Raw genomic sequence first — 21,892 nt, 5'->3', positions numbered from 1 at the left:
TACCTGTCAGGGCAATGTATCTGTGTATCTAACTGTACAAACTATCTTGGGATTATCATTACTGACAAGATGGAAGATGATGCTGACATGTATAGGCAAAGACGAATGTTGTATGTACAAGCGAACATGTTAGTCAGGAAATTTCATTACTGCTCTGATGATGTGAAAGTGCACTTGTTTCGTGCTTACTGTACCCCTATGTATGCCGCCCCATTATGGGTCAACTACAGAAAGGAGACCATGCGTAAACTGCAGGTAGCATATAATGATTGTCTGAGGATACTGCTGAAGAAGCCCAGGAGCAGCAGTGCAAGTAAGCTTTTTTGTGACTTGAGGCTAAGCTGTTTACAGGCCCTCTTGAGGAACCTAATGTTTAAGTTTATGGGTCGACTTGATGAGTCAAGAAACTATATTATAGTAAGGCTCACAAGTCCCAGGTGTAGCTCGGTCCGATATCAATCACACCTATGGAAGCATTGGTATGAGCGCCTTTTAAGATTTTTGTGAAAAAGGGTGTAATGTATATGTTTATGTAATTGTTTTTTTTTTTTTTTTTTCTCTCTCTCTCTTTTTTTGTGATGTATGTCCTGTTGTTGGGCCTAGAGCCTGTAATAAAGTTTAAAAAAGACTTAGGTTAGACAATGGTTAATATAGAGTAAGATTATGAAGCAATGGAATTACAGTGAATGACACAAATCAGATCATTTGATCTTGGGAGAATGTGTAGTAAAAGTATCCATTTACTCTCCATTTAACCTCACTGCTGTCTCAAAGAAACAATTGAGAATTTAAAGATATCTCAGTAGTAATGCTTATGTCCTATATGGGTTACTAAGAGATCTGCATTGCTGCAGCCACACAAAACAAAACACATACATACACATACGTACTGTACAGCAGCAGCACAATTTGTGCTGGCTCAGTGTGTGTGGCTTCATTAGCTGGTTTGAAATGATAAATAGTTTATAGTGCATGCAAGGGGCCCGTGCTTGAGGCTGTCGAAAGAAGATTATTCAGCCTCCTCCCTCTAGTTCCACAGAGGCTATTAAAAAGGCATCGCGCTAGACTGTAAAACTGCTTTTCTGGGCCAATAGGTGATGGCATCTTGAGAAGAGGCCGCTATGATCTCATCGCTTTGAAATATCTCATGAGCTTATTGCTTTCTTCCACATCAGATAACAGCGACTCAACTTCAACGTGAGGAGTTACTAGCAGGTCAAAAGCGCTACAATGCGCTTGATCTAGCCTGAGGTAAATTATTAAATTGATTATTTTGTCTGTGCACTAGATAGGTAAACAAGGCAGTGGATATTTCTAGAAATGAAGACGCATTTACTCGTAGTGCACTTATTGTGAATTAAAATGCAAGAAAACAATGGCTTTCAGAGTTTAAAGAGCCATCAAATTGAGAGCTACAAGTATAGGTTAAGAAACAGCACTCTTTGTATAAATATTACAGGTGTTTCTGTATAGTCGCATGTGGTGTGTAAGGCATTCACCGAGACGTAGTCAAACTCTAAGCTCTGCATTTTCTTGCCATTTTGAAGGAAATAAGCAGGTGCCACCACAAAACTGAGAAAGCTGACACTTCAACGGTATGTTTCTTTCATGAAATTGCCGCCATATGCAACTAAAGTGGGTCTGAAAACCCATGTATTTTTAATCATAGTCCTTTTCCAATGACCCTAAAACTTCTTTCTTCTAGCCTTGGATAAGTTTGACTCATGCACATGTTTGGGCGGAAATGTATGTTTGCTCTCTTTTTTTAAATATATTTAGCCTCTTTAGCCCATAGGGAAGAACGATCACAAATTATATCTCTTTAACATCTCAAATTTTTCTCCTAGACAGCAACGAGTTTAAATGAAAAGCAACTGGACATTTTTGATCCTGTACATAGGGAGCATTTTAAGGCATTTTAGGTGTGCTCCCAGAGCCAGTGTTTCCGAAGGGAATCCAGCGTCATAAACTGTGCTCAGATTTGCCAAGATAATAAAATCTTCAATCAAAGGTCACAGATGTATGGTACATTGATCCTTCCATGGAATAAAACAATTTAAATACATTGGCTACTTAATATCTTATATCTAAAAATTCTGACTTTATCTTCCAGTTGTATCTTTATATCTCAAAATTGTGAAGAAGTAATCAAAAGTATTTAGAATAAGTTAATGACCTTGAGTAATCTAACGAAATACGTTACAAATTCCATTTTACAGCATGTATTCTGTAATCTGTAGTGGAATACATTTAAAAAGTAACCCTCCCAACCCTGACCGTGCATAAACACTTATTTGTATGTAAAATGTTTTCACAGAGAAGTCATGATTCATCAGTAAGTTTGCACTAAATTCTAAATTTACGATAACATTTAGAAATAACTGTAAGTATGCAGAAATCCCATACTGGGCCTGAAACATGGAATGTGTCAAGACGAATGTTGACGTTCTGTATATTATTAGAAATTGAACAACTAATTCTCAAAACAAGTTGAAACACATTTTATACAAGCCTAGACTATACAGTAAGTGACAGCAGTAGGCATGAATAGAACAAGCACAACTTATTTCAGTGCATGCACACAGACACCAATTCAAAAGCAGATCCCAGATAACATCCAGAATGAAAGTTCATATGCATAAATTCTCTGGCAAATGCACAAGATGACAGGAAAAACAAAACTCTCAAGCAGCGCATCACATATCTATTTTGATAGAGATCTCAACTGATGCCAACCCTGAGCAAACAGATCTCAAATTTGTTATTTGTGTGTGTTTGTGCAGCAAGTGAAATGTTGTATCTGTTGTCTTGTGCATGAGGTGAATACAAGTTATCTACAGCTATCTTCAAGCAAAAGTTCAAAGGAATGAAAAAAATTACCTGGAGAAATCCATTTGTGACATTCAAGTTTCGGAGTCAAAAAAGAAACAAGATGTCAAAGGAGCTACATATAATTTTATAGGAATCCAGTGATATACTGTAACTCAAATGCTTGGCTGCAAACTAAAGAAAGCAATAGATATATAGCTTTTTCCTCCATTAAATAATGCATCTTACTTATTTTGCTATTCCTTGTAAAAGACACTGGGGAAAATGCAGCACAACGTCCCATGAGTAACAATGAATAGAATAGAATCCTTTATTTTGGTCAAACATTATACACACAGTTTTTTTGCATATATACAGTGAAATTGATTAGTTTTAACATATCCCAGCTAAGCTGGGGTCAGAGTGTAGGGTCAGCCATGATACAGCACCCCTGGAGCAGATAGGGTTAAGGGCCTTGCTCAAGGGCCCAACAGTGGCATCTTGGTGGTGCTGGGGCTTGAACCCCCAACCTTCTGGTCAGTAACCCTGAGCCTCAACCACTGACCCACCACTGCCCAATGGCCTTTACAACAAACTACTTTTTTATATGCTTGAATGTATCTAACAACACACTGTCATGCCAACAACCAGTCAGTAATTAGACTGATTCACTAAAAATAACTGGCTTTTAAGAGTAATAAACTCATGAATCAGACAACACTGGTCACACCATATGTGCGTTGTTGATTGCAACCACTGAAGACAATCCTATATGTGATGCTTTTGTATGGGACTCGAACCTAGGTCTGCAGTGTAGGAGGCGGGTGCTCTAACAAGGAGGCTACAGCCTCTAGCGTCAGTTGCTAGTGCACCTCTTGAGGTCAGGAGAGTGAGGTTTAAACACTGCACAGCTATCTACCAGCTGGCTCCTGTTACACTCACCCCCCTAAACCTCACTCCCATCCGGGTCACGGCACCAATGTGACGCTATTGTTCTACCCTCTCCGTACGGGACTCGAACCTAGGTCTCCGGCGTGGGAGGCGGGTGCGCTAACAAGGAGGCTAAAGGCTACAGCCTCTAGCGTCAGTCGCGTGAGGTTTACACACTGCACAGCTATCTACCAGCTGGCTTCCATTACATATAGACAGATGTGTGTTCTATTTATTGATTTTTTATTATTCTGCAGTGCCCGGTCTCAGCACAGGCAATTCAGACTGCAAACTCACAAAGCAGCTAAAACATAATATATGGTGCCATGACATTGTAGATTCAGTAGTGATGCAGGTGTGTTGTGTTTTTGTACAGTGTTCCATTCACATTGTTGAAATAATGCAGATGCTCTAGAACTGTTAACAAGGGTTGGTAATCAAGAACAGTTCTTATGCATAAAAAAACAAAAAAACTTGAAAATAAAGATTTTCATGACATTTCTACAAGATGCAGGTACATTCAGATTTTTTTTTTTGTCATAATAAATGGTCAAAATAAATAAATAGAAAACTGTGAACTATCAATATTTAATAACAATGCTTTATCAGTTTTTCATTTGACTTGTTAAGTTTTATTGTTTTTTTTTTTTTTACGGTTTGAATCAGAAGCAGATCTCGATTCTTAACTCTACTCAGAATTTCCAGAATTAAAAAAAAAAACAATAATTAGAGGGGAACAAAATCTAACACTCGGTTTTGGTGCTTCTTTTCTTTAAGACTTGACAGTAAACATCCACTGTTGTGATTGACTCTCTACTCTGACTGACCAGCTCTCTCCTTGTCATCTCAATGCTCACTGCAACTGGACAAGGCAATGGAAGCGATAATGTAAAGTAGGTATTGATGTGTTGTTGTAGAGGCGGTCAGATGCAAATGTCTACCACAGTGTGACATCACAATGTAGAGAAAGTAGAGAACGAGTCATTTTGGCAGCTTGGTTTCAACAAATGCTCTTTTTACAAGTTTTAGGAAGTTTTGAGTTCTGAAACTTACAGTATGCTTTTACAGTACAATGAACTCTTGTATGTCAAAAGATCAAGTAAAATGTAATTCCTCATGTCATGACCCTTTTAAATTACCATACAAAACATTATAAAACCAAACATCAAAAATCTTTCGGCTCTGTATTTTTAATATATATATATATATTTTTTATAAAACCTGTTCACCGTCTGTCGCTCACTTCGACGTTGTGTCGAAGGAGCGACATTGGGGTCTCTCTTGAGCGCCGAATATACCTCTGATCTAAGAAAAAAGGCCAATGAGAAATTGGTGGACAGAATTTGCATGTCCCACCCCCGGACATACGGGTATAAAGGCGGGGAAATGTGTCTGTTTCATTCAGAAATTTTCTTCGGAGCCGATGGTCGTGTATGCAGCGAGCTGCGAGTCACACACCTGTTCCTCTACCTCTGAGCGATACTGCTGTTGGATCTACGGCGCACTTCAGCAGCTTTCTCCTTCTCTGCACGGCAGTGCAGTTTGCCCCTGGGCACTTCGACAGTGCAAAACTTAAAAGAGTTTATAAACGAGTGATTTTCTCTAAAAGAGTAATTCCCTCTAAAAGAGCAATACACAGCGGCGTTGAACATCCTTTTCAGGATGCGTCTTTATAAAGATGCCTTTCCACCCCTGTGTAGTTCCTGGATGCGGTAGAGTGCTCTCCGCTTCAGACGGCCACAGGCGCTGTCTCGTGTGTCTGGGCTGCGATCACACCGAGGCAGCGTTTGTGGATGGTTCATGTTCTCACTGCGAAAACATGACAATGGCAACGTTGCGGTCTCGGCTTTCCTTCAACCGAAGGAACGCCACTCCAGCCACCCCCCGCGTCGTTCCTTCTTCCCACGGGATTGAGGACGACACGGCTGGCGATGGAGGCGATCCGGGGATGGCAGCGGGCTCGGTTTCGCCGGGTATGTTCCCACAAACCTCCCGCCCCCGGCACGCTCGTTGACTTCCATCCGGGCTCGAAGCCTCACAGCCAGCCTGCCTATCCTCTCGAGCCCCCTGAGCTGGATGAGCTCACCGCTGCATCGCAGAGCGGTCAGGCATTGGACGGATGCTCTGAAAAGATGCTCTGAACTGGGTGCGCACACAACAGGTCTCGAGAATGAGCACTTCCCTTAGCGGGGCAAGGCTGCCTCTGCGACCTTCGTAAAGACTCGAGTTGACAGGGACAGTCCGAAGGGAAGGACCTTGTTCTGATGCACCTGGTCCTCGAAAGTGAACCGCAGAAAGGGTCTGTGCCAAGATAAAACCGAGACATGGAAGTACGCATCAAACAGGTCTACCACTGCGAACCAATCTTTATGCCGAACACATGACAGAATGCGCTTTGAGTCAGCATCTTGACTGTGCAGGGCCCGCTTCAGCACTCGCAGATCCAAGAAATGTATTTTTATCCCCTTTTCTCCCAATTTGGAATGCCCAATTGGGAGAAGTGGTGGTGCAGTTACTCACCTCAATCCGGGTGGTGGAGGACAAGTCTCTGTAGCCTCCGCTTCCGAGACCGTCGCCACGCATCTTATCACATGGCTCGTTGTGCATGACACCGTAGAGTCTCTGCATGTGGAGGCTGTTGTTTATACAACCGGCCTAACTCTACTCACAATGCAAATATATTTCTAAAAACACACATGAACAGTACCTGGCAACAGGTTGAAGTGTTTAGTCTCAGCAATTGTGAAAGTAAAGTCAAACGGAAACATTTCATTACTTCACAGGTGGATAATAAGGGTCGTCCATTTTTGTCACACTTCCATTTTTCCAGAGAGACATAGTTAGAAACTGCCACACACTACAAGCATGAAATACTGTCGGGGGAAATGTTTTGCTCATTGTTATGCGTCTCTGATGCATTTCCACAAAACACTACAATATTGTTAGGGCCAGAGGAAATGTTTTCTTAAGAACAAGCCACATATCTATCATGAAACAAAAGGATACTGCCAATCATGATCTTTTCAAAATTCAGAATATTATGCACATAAGGCAGTCATTCAACATCCCACTATCAAAGGCATCACAAAACGCACTTCACTTTAAATGGAAACCTTCGAGAATTAGCCTGTAATTTGCACAAAAACCTCAAATAGCTTGTGTTTTGAACCCTGGCATGTGCTGAGCATTTAAAATGACACAGCCTGTTAAGGCTTGACAGTGCAGAAACTAATTAGACTGTCCATAATGGATTCCATCTCACTTTTTATGATGTGACTTGACAGCTGCCAAAATGGTTGTGAAGTATGAAGTAGCTTTGTGTGTCTGAGCACAGTAATTCATCCCTTATTTCAGCTGTTTAGGTTCAACCCCTACCGCTCAACTCTGTTTTTTTTTTCATATATGATGTGCATATTGTTCTAAAATTTCTGCTAGTCAATGACCGGCTCTCCTCAGAGCTCAAATCCATTTGCACCTACTGCAGGTGGCATCACACCAGGATGACCCGGGTCACAGCAGCATTGAAAACAGCCCTTTAAAAGCCATCAGAAATCCCCTGCCACATGCACAATTTCAGGGATGTTATGTCAACACAAATGCACAGTAAAAGCAAAGGTGGGCTGAGGTTAGGGGTGGGGGCAATTTGATGACCCTGTCAAAGAGGGCTTGTTTGCCTAGTGGTTGGAACAAATTATCATGTTTAAAAAGACATGTTGAGCCATGGTGTTCACGTGGGAAATGCAGGTTCACATCTGGCCTGTGTTGTGTTCTGATTCTATTATGGAAGTAAAATTGGTAGTAAATGGATTGTGTTTTAAATTGTGACTTTAAGGGAATAAGGTTGCTGTTTTGATTCCCACAAGGAATAAACTGTAATCTATCACTAAACAATGAACAAGACACCTAACCTTAAATTGCTCTGGGGGGATTGTACCTGTTACAAGTTCATTTGGCATTCTATGGCAACATCACAGAAGTCTCAGAAACACATTCCATCTTCACTGGTCATGTGGGGATATATAAAGCTTCTTTTTCTATACTGTTAAAAAAAAATTGTTAAAGGTGAAGGTTGACGTGGACAGAACAGGAGTCGTTATTCTGGTCCTGTGGACCATTGAACTGTGGGCAATCTGCTAAGCCTGATATACAATTGGAGCAATCATTCCACACATGGGCCATTTAACAGGCCTGTTTTGCTGAAGGGGTACCCGGTTGATGTGCTGCACACTACTGATTTCAAACCACCAATAAAATCTGACCACAATGGTATCATAGACTTTGCATCTTCAACTGAAATCAGGCAACATCGACAACAACAAAAATATTTCAGGCTGGTCCCGCAAATGTGCATGTTCTTTTGTAAAAGACAAAAGGAGAAGCCAGAGAGTAATTCCAACCAGAATCACTTACACAGCATAATTACAATTTCCTTAAGAATTTCCAAGGAGGACTTGCAGCAATAATGTGCGCAATCTAGTGGAGAATTTACCTAAAGTACAGTGTAGATGTTAGTACGATTTAACAGTAAAACTGTCATTAATCACTTCCAAGAGCTAGTGATGACTCTATAGGGATCTCTACTGAAATGTGTCTATTTTCTCAGACAGTGATAATTGTTATAATTTGATGTGCAAGGCACATTTGGCTATTACAGTTAATAAATGTCATTATCCCTCCAGCTAGTACCATGTTTAGGTGAGAGAGAGAGTAATTGGGGTGCTTAAAACATTTCAAAGATAAGAATCAGGTGTGTGGCATGAACATTTTGGGAACCACTGAAACAGTGGTGGTGCTGTTAGTGCAGATTTCATGGCTGTGTAATCTGTTTTGAAAGTATTTAACTTAGTTCACAGAAATATGTCTAATCAGTTAAGAAAAAAATATTTTACATATTAGCAAATAAATTGGCATAATTACTCAAAATTAATGATGCCATTACATTTAATCGCAAAAATTGACTTAGACTATTTTAAATGACTCTGAATTTATTTGAACTGCAGTTTAGTACATTTCTATTCCTGTCATTCTAATTTAAATTCCCTTTTAACATTCTGTGAGGTTAAATTCAATATGAAGTCCAACCAACCTGCTCTTATAGTACAAGATGGTGAAATCTAGGTCTGTGTATTGATTTAGATTTCTCGTTTAGATTCCGATTCACAAGATCTCAATTCCGATTCAATATCAATTCATATGGGTGTGCTTCTGTTCCAATGTCCATTTTGCTTACATATGAAAACATTTTCTCTCAGCAAATACTCTTAATTAAAAGGGACTTTCAAAAGTTTTATGCAAACACAAATTACATTTATCATTCATTTTTAATATTGGTCATTGTGTCAGGTTAGTATGTGAAGGTGTGAGGAGGAAGCTGGATATGGCAAAATTCAATTCAAAGGGTAATTTATTTTATAAAAAATCTAAAACTCGCTTTCCACCGGAACAGTTCTTTCAACACACACACACTTTTATTTTTCTATTACCCCCATATCTAGCATGGCCTTTAATTCTTCCCGAAATACTTTTTTTTGTGCTCAGGTAACCAGTACGGAAGACTGCGTACCACGTCCCCTTGGGGTCGTTTCGATATGGTGCTCTATGCGATTTGTATGACCAGGAAGAGGCGAGAGCACGTCAGAGAATTCTCCTTGCAGCTTGGCAACCTCCGCAAGTGACCGGGGTGACACGATCAGAGGATTTTAACATGTTACTAACCGTGACAAAAAAATCCAACCAATTCTGGACCCAGCAGAGGCACAATGCGCATCTTCCTTTTACCGTTTCTCGTAACTGTCTGTTTAATTCATCAGCGCATGATTCAGCTCGTCCACCTTCGCAATGTCCGACAGAGGGGAACTGACGTGAGGGACTTCACATGTGGGTTTTTGATTGCAGTGGATGAGCTGGACTATGATGAGATGTATCTTAAAGAGGTTTATAACATCTGCCTCGATCAACCTCTCAGTCAGGGGAGATGGAGAAGCCATTCCATCATCCCAGCCTTAACAAGCCCCATCCCCAGTCCTCTTATGACCGTAAATGGAGGAGGTGGAAGAATGGGTGGTGGAGGAGGAGGAGGAGGCTGCTATTGACTGCCATGGGGCAAAGGAGGCCGCTGCTGACCACCAGGAGGTGGAGGAGGTTGCTGCTGACCACCAGGAGGTGGAGGAGGCTGCTGCTGACCACCAGGAGGTGGAGCAGGCTGCTGCTGACTACTGGGAGGCGGCAGCCGTTCTTGCTGCAGAGATTCCAGAAGAGGAGGAGAAGGAAGCCAAGTAAGGTGCCTGTTCCACAGTCACTACCAGTGTTCACGGCCACGGAGGAGATTCCCCAGTCGCTAACAGTTCTCGGCCATGGAGAACATTTCCCATCACTGCCAGCACTCCCGGCCTCAGAGGCCGTTCCCCAGTCGCTGCCGCTCCCGACCATGTTAGTCACCACACAGCCTGTCCAGTTCCCTGTGGTCATCATGTCTTTTCAATTTCCTGAGGCTGTCGATGAGCCTGTGCTGTTCTATGTGGCTGTCGATGAGCCTGTCCTGTTCCCTGTTGCTGTCGACGAGCCTGTCTAGTTCCCTGTGGCCATCGACGAGTCTGTCCAGTTCCCTGTAGTCATGAGTCCATCCAGTTCCCTGAGGCTGTCGATGAGTCTGTCCTGTTCCCTGTTGCTGTTGACGAGCCTGTCCTTTTCCTTGTCGCTGTCAACAAGCCTGTCCAGTTCCCTGTAGTCATGAGTCCATCCAGTTCCCTGAGGCTGTCGATGAGCCTGTCCAGTTCCCGGAGGCTGTCAACAAGTCTGTCAAGTCCATAGCAGCCGTCGACCAGCCCTTTGCTCAGTCCAGTGGCTAGCACATGTCAGACACAAACAACCAGTCTGTTGCTCATCCCAGTATCCGGTATCTGTCAGACACCAGCTAGCAATCGTTTGCTCAGTCCAATGTCCAGCACCTATCAGACACAAACTACCAGTCTGTTGCTCAGTCTGTTCAGTGCCCAGAGGCCACCCACACAACTAGGCTGACCCTAGTTCAGTGTCCATCCACAGTCAGCCAGACCCCTGTCCAGTGGCCAACCAGGGTCAGGCTGTTCCTTTGCCTGTGGCCGCCACCCAGTCTGATCCCAGTCCTGCAGCCATATCTGACCTCACCCTCTGTTCTGTGGCTATGTATGACCTCATCCTCTGTCCTGTGGCCATATCTGACCTCTCCATCTGTCCTGTGGCCATGTCTGACATTACCCTCTGCCCAGACCTTTTCCTCTGCCCAGCAGCTATCACTGATATCTCCCGCTACCCAGTTACCACCCAGGCTCATCCTGCCTTTATCACCCTCATTACTACCCTAAGTCCTGTTTGGCCATCCGCCAAAACTATCCTGGCTCCCTATGTCTCCGCCGAGTCTGTCCTGTTTCCCGGGCTGTTGTCCTGACCAATCCTGGCTCCTCAATTGTCCACCCTTTCTGCTCTCGTTCCCTGGCCGACTGCCAGACCTATCCTGGCTCCCTAAAAGTCTGCCAACCTGCCCTGGCCACCTTCCTTCCACATGGAGAACGTCAGCTCTGTTTCCAGGATGACTGATTGTTTCCCCACCCAGCTCATCACCAGTGGCACCTGCCTCCAATTACCAACTCCTATATATTGTCTCCTCTGTTGTTCTGTCTTCGTTGGATTGTTTTGCTGCGTTGCAACTCTATCATCATGTTCTGGTCTGTTCCCTATTTTCTGTCTCCAGTTTCAATCGGTCTAGTTTCTGTTTTGTTTTTGGTTGTTTATTCTTCTCCCTCGTGAGAGTTTTGATTTTGGGTCCTTCCCTACTATCCATGACACATAGAAAAATAAAAAAAATCCTGTGGTTACTTCAGCTATTTTTTATGTCTAAGTATGTTTAAGTGTTTTTTATGTCACACTTTTCTTTTATGACACTATCAGTTAAGTTTAAATTTAAGGTCAAGGGATGTACTGTAGAAAGTTAGGTTTTGTTAATTTGACCTTAAAAACCTTGTCTGTTTTTCATCTATCATTTGATTTTTATGATGCTGTCATTTAGGTTTAAGGTTTAGGATAGGGAGTTAGGTTTTGTTGATTTAAAATTCAATACAGCTTTAATCTGTTAGGGAGAAAATATAACCCACTTTTTGTACATTTGGATAGACACTGAAACATTCAATATTAACGTGTAGACAGCATTTAAAATGTAAACCCCTTTTCCGTGTGTACAACAAATCCTCTTGGTTGAAACTAAAATAGTCTGAACGCTTGCATGGGTTTCGTCGCAGTTGACCAAGTTCATTTTCAGAAGCAATCCCATACCAAGACTCACATTTATGAGTAAATGATTGAGAAACTTAGTCTGAGAAATTTACTTCTAAATTAAATCCAGATGGGACTAATAAAAGTAAAGTCATTTGCACTCTTTGCTAGGCTGAATTTAATTATCTTCAAAGCTCAGTTTAATGTGTACAGTGGAACGTTAATATGTTTCACCTATTTACTCATTTGTTTTTGTGAGTGTGTTGTTATATTTATTGCAATAAAACTGTTATAATTTCAGATTAGATTAGTTAAGTGGAATGCACTTAAGTTATTACTATAAAAACAATAAAACCAACCTATGAATTACATGCATTCAATATTTTATGAACCACAAAGGATTTAGCACTTTTTTTTTCAAGGCAAAAATGAATGTAAAAAGATTTATGTTGTAGATACTGTCAATATGTTTATACTATGCACTGTAGTGTCTTTCCAAAGGTATGAAAATATGTGTGTGCTAGAACCACTGCCAAAATAATGTTGCCCAAGAAGTGTAGGCCTTTATAACCTAAATAACTAAATAACAGTTAAACAACACCATTGGCATCTTGTTGCATGATCAGCCAATCTGGCTAGGGAAGAATATGTGCATCAGAGGCTAATACTGCACAAGGCTTCCAGGATTCATGGAGCTCAGAACAGCTGGGTTCTGTTACACAGAAGTATTTAATGTCTGTCTCTCCATTTTAGAGCTGAATGGCTACCACATTGGTGGAGATCAGAAGGACTGAAATATTCTGTCTTGGATTATTACTGCTCAGTGGCATATAGTCTTAAAAGATCTCACATTAACTGAGTCTCTAAAACACTATCCAGTTTGTAAATCACACCAATTGACTGGTGAAAAATAACAACTTCCTGTCCATACAAACTGCGGAATTACCTCTAGGTGACAATTATGTTAACTTTAAGTTTATACAAATCTATCTTCCAATGAACTCAGTGCCGGTGTGTCAGGGGAGGCAAGAAAGGCAGAGCCTCCTCAAAAGGTATTCAAAACAAACAAAGTGATAACATTTGAATTTTGTATGAACTATTCTTTAAAACATCAAGACAATTTAAGATATCAGGGAGAGATAGTCTGTGCACGGTAACATAATGTTGATTTACATAGCAGCCTCCCTGGAAAATTCCCTCTCGGACTGCCACTGCCAACAATTCAAAGCATACAACTGGTTGTGACAATGGCAAATATAAGAGTGAAATTTAAGAGTGTAACAATTGGCTCCATTCATGAGTTGGAATTAATTCTGAACTGGCCACACCCCACAGAATGTTGAAGTGTTTTTCAAACTGAGATGGCAATTCTAGATACTCCACTTACAGCAGCTTTCATCCCATTTTCTGCAATTGCAATTCTGTATTCTACTAATCTGTATTTAACCAATTCTCAATAAAATTTTGAATGGAGCACAAAAACAATGAAATACTGTCCACACATGCAATTTTATGTCTAACAGAGCATCCTTATCCATTCTTTTGTTGTGTATTATTGCCACACAACAGTGCAAGTGTGGAAGGCCATTCAGAGGTCAGTTTGAACAGCACCAAAAATTGCATGATCTGACCTTCCAATTTAAAGAGGAAATCTTTGCCAACCATTGTCACGTAAAATACTTGATGCCGTAAGATTCAGTACACCTAAATCATATCTGCCCACCCCACTTGGGCCAGGCAACGAGCATATAACTGACTGTCAAAGTCACTTATGTTTATACTATTATTTTTCCACAATACATTGGACTAATAGGCTTAAATCTGTCAAAACTTTCTGAGCAAAATTTTCTTGCTCAAAATAATGCAGCTAATGCCAATGTTAATTCCACCATTTGTGCCTTACATTAGATTGGATAATGTGTATATTTCATGGCCTTTGACACTGTTTGACTGTTAGCAAGTGATAATTGCCTTGGCAAACACTACAGTTGTTAAATCTTGCTGGAGTCATGGCCTAGCAGTTCTCCAGACATGCTGAGCTGTGGTTCTCATGTGGGTGATGTAGGTTTGAATGTGGCATTTGTCAAGGAAAATATTTTTTTAAGGTAAAATTAACAAAACCTACCTTCCTACAGTACATCCCTTGACCTTTCATTTAAACTTAACTGATTGTGTCATAAAAGAAAAGTGTGACATATAAAACTCATAAAATATTGCTGAAGTAACCACAGGATTTTTTTGATGTTTCTATGTGTCATGGATAGTATCTTGAACATACCTGTATACTAGTATACCTAGTATACTCTGTATGAAGTACTATGCTAGTATCAAGCTAGTATCATTGACTATGCCCACTGCTCTGGTGAGAGTTCTACTGTACTGGAGAATTATACTCCCACATTGAGATGGTAATAAAATCTGCTTTTGCTGCTCTCCCTTACATTGATCCACCCTGAAGACGTCGACTTTCACTGAGTGCTCTTAAGAAACACTTTCTGTCTTGTATGCAGTTGCTAAGTATTATTATCTCTTTTTGGTCTTCTGTCTTATTCAGGTTGAGTGAAGATAAGGATCAGAATGTAACTTTCTTTTTTTACTCTAGGTAATCGCACAAAAGTAGAGAGGAAATGTCAGATGAAAGACAAATACCAAAGGTGTGCCTGTACTGCAGAATTAAATAAAGGAAGCTATTGCAAAATGTCAACAGATCTGACCCATACAAATTTTATTGTTTACATTTATTCCTCATTGTCTTAAAAATCCTTCCATAAATGGGTAAATGCCCCCTCAGATTAAAAAAAACAAAACAAAAAAGAATTGTGCAACTAAATAATATACATACATATATACATACATACACACACACGCACATATATATATATATATATATATATATATATATATATATATATATATATATATATATATATATATATATATACAAACAATTATTGTCAGTAAATAAGGGTTTTGTGTGGCAGAAATGACTCATTCTCATGTCTAAAATTGGTGGATTCCACCTGCAGATCATTTGTTTTTAACCAAAAATTCTGCCATCTGTCCACACTAATGTGAAGTTGGATTATTAATATAATATTTTAATATTAATATATACCAATATATATATTATCTATAATATTATATATATTATAGATATACTATATGTAAATATAATATTATACAGTATACTACATATATATATATATATAAGCATCCAGATAATGTCAGAGGTTCAACCAAATAACATTCGGTCCAGCACAGCCATGACATTCATAAATGTTCTGGGTGACAAACTGAAAAAACGATCAATGACAGTTTGATATACAGATGTCATCTATGAGGGCCATTGACTATAATTATACAACCAGTCTTAGTGTGAGCCCCTCCGCTATAGACTCTATACATCAGATTTCATACGCCGTCAAATTGCCCCACAATCCTGTGATTGATATCCTACACAGATAACAGCAGAGAAGGTAACGCCATATTTCTGGAGGGACTTTCACATCTATCCACTGTTGCTGTGCTACTACCAAGGCCAGAAGACTTTATTATGCATATAGGAAGGCTTGACGAGGACTGAGGAGGTATGGTTGAAATTATCTGGTTGAAATTTTGTTAGCTTTCACTTGCGGCCAAAATAAATAGTGAAACATAACAAAGATTGAAAGGGAAGGGTTTTTAAATGGGTGTTCTTTGAGTTTGAGGCTCTTAGCCATTTCTATGAGTCATACTTTATGATGACGATGATTTAAAACTAGGGCTGCATGATATAGCAAATATACACAACATATTTGTAATTATTGTTCTGGCCATATTAATCTGAGAAAAATATGAATGTGAAAATAGCATTGATTTGAATGTGCTTTAATGTGCTCATTGAATTTGTTTTGCAATCCTTCCATCTCAGGACTCAGAAAACATAAAGACTGAGAAGTTTTAATAGTGTCTCTAATTTAAACTTAGTAGTAGTAGTACAAATATTGGTAAGTTCAGCATTTTGGTGATTCAGTTCAAACTGTCTGTTTCCATTAATTGATTTATAACACTGATTCAGTGTTCTGTAGACTTACTATAAAATATTCATGGAAGTAATTTTTATTTATTAAAGGAAATTTTAGCAGGTTCAGTAAGGTTCAATACAAGTTAAGCTCAATCAACAGCATTTGTGGCATAAAGGTGATTACTGCAAAAAGTCATTTTGACTCGTTTATTGAAAAAAAAAGGCAAGCATCGTTACAGTAAGTTTTTAAAAGTACAGCTGCAAGATGCAAACATTATACGTTTTATCATGATTTTAGTGTGATAAAATTGCTTACTAACCTTTTCTGCGTAATGTTATATCTTTTTTATGATAACGTATAAACCTGTAAGTGAGTTTATCAAACTTAAATCATGTAGAACAGAGATTTTATCACAAATCATGTTCACATGTATTATGTTTCATGTGGCTTTCATCGTGTTGCTATACTTTTGATACAGTGTGTATTTTAATGTGTAACGCTTATGGACTGGCCCCATTCACTTCCATTTCAAAATGACTTAGTTTAACTTAAATTTTTATTTGTATTTTTTGAAAAAAAGATAGGTTAACCAACATTATTCTTCAAATTATTGTTCCTTGTGTTCATTAGGTTAAAAATAGTATGAAAACCCCGCTTTTAGTGTTTTAAACTAGATTTGTACTGTATTTTATTATTTTCTTTAAATAATTTGAATATACTTGGTTTCAGTAGCTTAGTGGTCACAATAACAGTTCCTCTGATTAAAAAAAATAAATATATATATAAAACCCATTCTGAAATAACCCTATCACTAGATATAGTTGTGTGTGTGTGTGTGTGTGTGTGTGTGTGTGTGTGTGTGTGTGTGTGTGTGTGTGTGTGTGTGTGTGTGTGTGTGTGTGTGTGTGAGTGTGTGTGTGTGTGTGTGTGTGTGTGGTTCAAACATAATAGCGTGAGTGCTTTTTTGTGAAAGCAAATAAACAGCAATTGTATGGAAATATGCAGACCTTTGACACTAATACAGGATGGAAAAGCACATGGACACCACTTCATTATGAAATGGGAAAGCGTTTTAAGGTCAACAGAGCAGTACGGCAGCATACTTTGTAGGCCAGGGACATGTTAGGTATCCAGTGTTTTATCCTGTATACACATAATGACCATGTTCAGTCACGCAGTAATAGTTTTCATTACAGAACAGCAGGCTTCCAGGTTTTTGGAGGAGTGTTTAATTGGCAGCACCATGTTTGACAAGCATCCCAAAGAAATGAATTTCAGCCCACATGTTTGGGCTTTTTCTGCCCATTGTTTCCAGAACAAAATTGGTAAATATCTCTCACATTGTCTTTGTTTGGCCGTGTTGAATTGCAGTGTGTGCCGAGGGGAATTGCTGGACAGTCATACACTGTAAAAGACATCACAAACTCTTAAATTATTAACTCAAAGGATAAAGGGGAAAATTCACATTAGAGTGGGTATTTCACATCAAAAACCAGTGACGTATTCACTAACCACCTTCAATCCAGTTTATCCAGGCACTAAATGTGCTGAAATAGTGCAGGCAGTAAATGTAATTTTATCAAAAAGAAATGTTTGTGTATATTTTCTATTGATCAGTTCATCAAATCACCATCAAATAATGAGAGAGAGAATCATTACAACTCTGCATATATCCAGATAGGTAGTATAGCCAAGCTAACTTTTGACATTTTATAGAGCCGATTCAGGTGCCTGGATCACAGTAGTGGCGTGATGTGAGTTCCCTTCCCTTTCCCTTTTAGTATGTCAGATCGTGGCAGTCTGCTGCATCCTCCACAACTGTGCATTCACATTTGACCCACAAGATCGGGAATTGAGGTGAGTGAATTTCGTTCAGCACAAAATGTTAAGGCGTATTTGCATCTTAACCTAATTATTTCAGTGAAATTGGTGCTTAAACAACGCAGACAGCAATATAGGCAAATAATCCACACTGTCAGCCGGCAAAAATTCATTCTTGAATTCCCCTCAAAGTATCTGGATTTCCTCCACATCCAGACTTCATCTTGATGAAAGCTACTCAGACAATCATTCAGAAATCTATTCATTGTGCAAATCTTTCGCTCCTACAATTTAAGTAATTTGACACATTTTAGAGGATAATGAATGGATAAAACTCTATTTAACTTTAAGAGGCTGCAATCATCCTGTGCTGAGATGATGTCTGCAAGTAATTATAGCCATTGCTCATTTCTCCTGCTCTACGATATGGAAGACTACAGAATCTTCAATCCCTCTAGCCTTTTACAGCTAAATGGTTCTATTCAAAAAGCAAACGAGTAAATCAATTACCTAATATGAAGAGGTACCTAGACTCACCATGAACTGTTTTAGGTGTACAGTATATTTACACTTCTGATGTTTAAGTTTCAATCTGTTATCAAGGTTAACAACATAGTAGCTGCTTAAAATGTACCCTGGGTGGGCAGAGAATATGAAATCTCCAACAAGAGCCAACAGGTCCATCTGATAGGTTGTTACTGTCTACAGTTTACTAACCAATAATGATTCTGTCTACAGCTTAAACTAACCAGCTGGTCCTAATCTAACTGTCTGTTAACCAGCATCTTGGTGGTCATTGCTTATACTGTAATAAGAAATCACGCCACTAATTTTCATTGTTTTCCTCTTTCCCTTTATTTTCTAGGCAATTAACTTTTTTAGGCACACTGTACATCATATTGTCAACAGAAAGCTAAACACACAAATCTTCATTTTACCTGTACGCCTGTCCCAACGGACCGTTCTGCCTATTTTAAACCCATACTTACATTACCATCTTCAGTGCAAACGGGACAACGGGCTTCACCCATTACACTCAACTGGAAAATCAAGCCACAAAGAGCAGCACTAGGAATTACAAATCATGTCCATCAAAGTCTGAATGCTCCACTACAGCAGGTGAGCGGTTTTATTCGTCTCATGAGATGAGAACCCTCTGTCTCTCTTCCAAGAGAATATTTTATTAATAAACATCAGTCAAACGGATGGCAGAAGAATTCACGTTAATTAATTATCAGCCCCTAAAATAACTTCGGCAGCAAAAAACAAACATGCCCGGGCAGTTTAATAAACTGGCAAGACACTTGAGTTATGCTGTGTGCTAAAATTACTGCATTACACATCCTCATGTTGACTTCTTTCTTCTGTGGAACACAAAAAGACTGAAAGTTAGCTTCAGTCACCATTCACTGCATCTTTTTCCATACAATAAAGGTTAATGATGACTTAGGCAGTCACTCTGCCAAACAACTCCCTTTGTGTTCCATGGAAAAAAGAAAGTCATAAGGGTTTGTAACATGTTAATGATGAAAGATTTTTCATTTTGGGTGAAATTTCCTTATAAAATGACTTTAACTAATATTCTGGGTTCAATCTAAGCTAAGCACAATCGACAGCATTTGTGGCATAATGTTGACTAACACAAAATGTTTTAATGTTGTTTAAATTGTTGAGATTACGGTCAATTTAGGGTTTACTGTGTTGTTGTCATGAAAGCAATGTTTAAAAAAAAATAGCTATAACTTTACACACATAAAAAGGCAAGTAAGCTATTTTATCACACAGGTCATTTTAACATGCATATTGTTATGTTTTGTGGCAATACTTTTGAAACATTTTAAGTTAACGTTTATTGATTGGCCCCATTCACTTCCATTGTAAGTGCATCATTGTAACCCAGATTTTGCATTCTTTAAAGAAAAGGAGAGACCAGCTAAAATGTATATTTATGGTAATCAACTGTGTGTAATGCCACAAATACTGTTGATTGAGCTTAACTTGTAATACACCCAGAATGTTCCTTTAAAAAGACAGTATGAAAGGCATACAGTATGAACTCCCATTAATAAAGCCAAAGCAGATGTGTTGCAAAAAGGCTCAAACTCCAGTTCCCTGTTATATTGATGCTGTTTAAAAGCAGGGCTTGACATATTACTGAAAGGGCATTGTATTATGCACACTTCGCATCCCCATTGAGAGGGGGTTAGAGGAAAAGGCCATGCAATGATGATAGCAGTAATAAACAGATGTCACGGCCGTGATCCAATCCTCAAACAGCTATAATCAGGACCGCTATAAACAATGCGTTATGTATATCCCCCCTAAATGCTTGCAGTAGATTACAGTGACAGTGAAAAGTAGGCAGCGGCGAGATACAGATTTTTTATTTTTTTTTAAACAAGCTTTGAAAGAGAGCTTCACACCCTTCAGCATGTTGAGTTTCACCATCAGAGCTTCTCTGTGGTGTGTGCTTTCTCCCTCTCTCTGCAGTGAATGCATGGAGCTCCACCAGCCATGAGTGAAATTTTCTGGCAGACATGCCATCGCTCACACATGGAGGGGCTGAGCATAATCCCATAGTTCTGTCTGAGCCGCATAATAGAAACAAATGTATTCCCTTGTGTGCAGAGAGCATGGAAAGAGGTGTCATCTGACACTACTGCTATATCACTCTTAATACTTTATTCCTAAAAGGGCTTTATTCCTTAATCTTAAGTTATGGTCAAAATGTCATACAAAAACACTTTTATAAAGGTTACGACATGGTTAGGCTATGACAAATGAGATGCACATACAAAAAGGATTTATTCTTGATACATACTTACTATTGTGCACTAGGATATAGGTCATACAGTAGGATACTCTTAAAAACTGTTTCATGTCCATTGCAAGCTGATCATTGAATTCTTTTCGATGCAGAGCAATTAGTTGTCAGACAGAATAACCAAAGAGACAAAATAATGACTCTCTAAAATGTCAAATATGTGCTTAAAGGCTTGGATAAATTGCATATGTGAAATGTATTAATAGTGGGTGTTATTTAAAATATATAAGTAGTATACAGGTCCAAGAAAAATCCCTTTGCTTTCTATATAAGAAAAAATAAGACATGCATGTCACCATATATATAGTTTTTAACCTGCCTGAGCATCATGAATACATCGACACGTCTCTCCCTCAATATGATGCGCTCGCATCTTTCCAGGGAAAGATTCAAAGAACACGACACGCGCGTGTCTACATACCTGAGATTTATGCTGCTGTCCATCCTCGAGTTCTGAAACACTGTTCATGATTTTCCATCGATCATTTACCATTCTCTGGAATCCTTACCATCCGAGAGTTGGTTTCATGTGCGAGAGGAGAGAAAACGACTCAGTCTTACTGAAATTCCAGTATCCAACAAAGGAAAAAGGAGAAGAAACAACACAGTCTACAGGAACTAAAAACTACTAAACAGATGATCCGCACAAACCTACTGAGACGATCTAGAGATCACAGATCCACACTCATTCTGTTAAGAAAAAACAGCCTATACGTACTTCTAGGGACTTGTCCCTCACCCCAAAACAACGAAACAACAACCAACAAAAAATACAGTCCAAAAGCTCCTCGACCCACTCAAATATCTGAGAGAGGAAGGTGTGACAGTTTGCGGACGATGTGTGTGTGCCTGTTCCGTTCCGCGCTGTCATGTATTCCTCGTCAGATATTAAACTTTTCTTGTCCAGTCCATAAGAAACATAAACAAAACGCGTGTTTAGATAATAAGGAATAAAGTTATCCGAAAAAGCTGTGTGTTACACATCCGTTAGAGTTGCTTCATTCCTGTGGTCTGCGGATACGTTTTGTGGTCGAGAGCTGCTAAAATCCGCCCCCAGATCTTGCGCTAACACCGTGTCTACACTGGCAGGCGACCAACGTCGCGTCGCGCCGGCTTGAAATCAGCCGCACGTCACCTCAGAATGTTCACTTAGATACTATAGACAAATCAGCCTTATCCTCCAGGCTAGATACAGTAACAGTAAAAATGAGAGATTTTGTATATATATTTTTTTTTTATTCCTGAAAATGAAATAGTT

The 21,892-nt window shown here is 39.4% G+C and overlaps 1 protein-coding gene across 2 annotated transcripts in view; it reads right to left on the bottom strand.

Annotated features, from left to right (window-relative positions):
* The window catches only part of LOC127631128 (fibrinogen C domain-containing protein 1-like), a 139,449-nt gene extending 117,804 nt beyond the window's left edge, over positions 1 to 21,645 (bottom strand). The window contains exons 1-2 of one of the 2 annotated variants that reach the window (XM_052109125.1): positions 21,286 to 21,645; positions 21,056 to 21,138 (exon numbers count right to left, since the gene is read on the bottom strand). In XM_052109125.1, the coding sequence (XP_051965085.1) occupies positions 21,056 to 21,127 (72 nt within the window). In that variant the 5' untranslated portion in view covers positions 21,128 to 21,138; positions 21,286 to 21,645. The remainder of the gene's footprint in view (positions 1 to 21,055; positions 21,139 to 21,285) is intronic. The other variant, XM_052109126.1, reaches the window with a different exon arrangement.
* Between the last annotated feature and the right edge of the window lie 247 nt (positions 21,646 to 21,892).

This window comes from Xyrauchen texanus, chromosome 37 (assembly GCF_025860055.1).
Source record: "Xyrauchen texanus isolate HMW12.3.18 chromosome 37, RBS_HiC_50CHRs, whole genome shotgun sequence".
Classification (NCBI taxonomy): domain Eukaryota; kingdom Metazoa; phylum Chordata; class Actinopteri; order Cypriniformes; family Catostomidae; genus Xyrauchen; species Xyrauchen texanus.
Note: the sequence above shows the minus strand (reverse complement) of the source record. Positions and strands in the feature narration are given on the sequence as shown.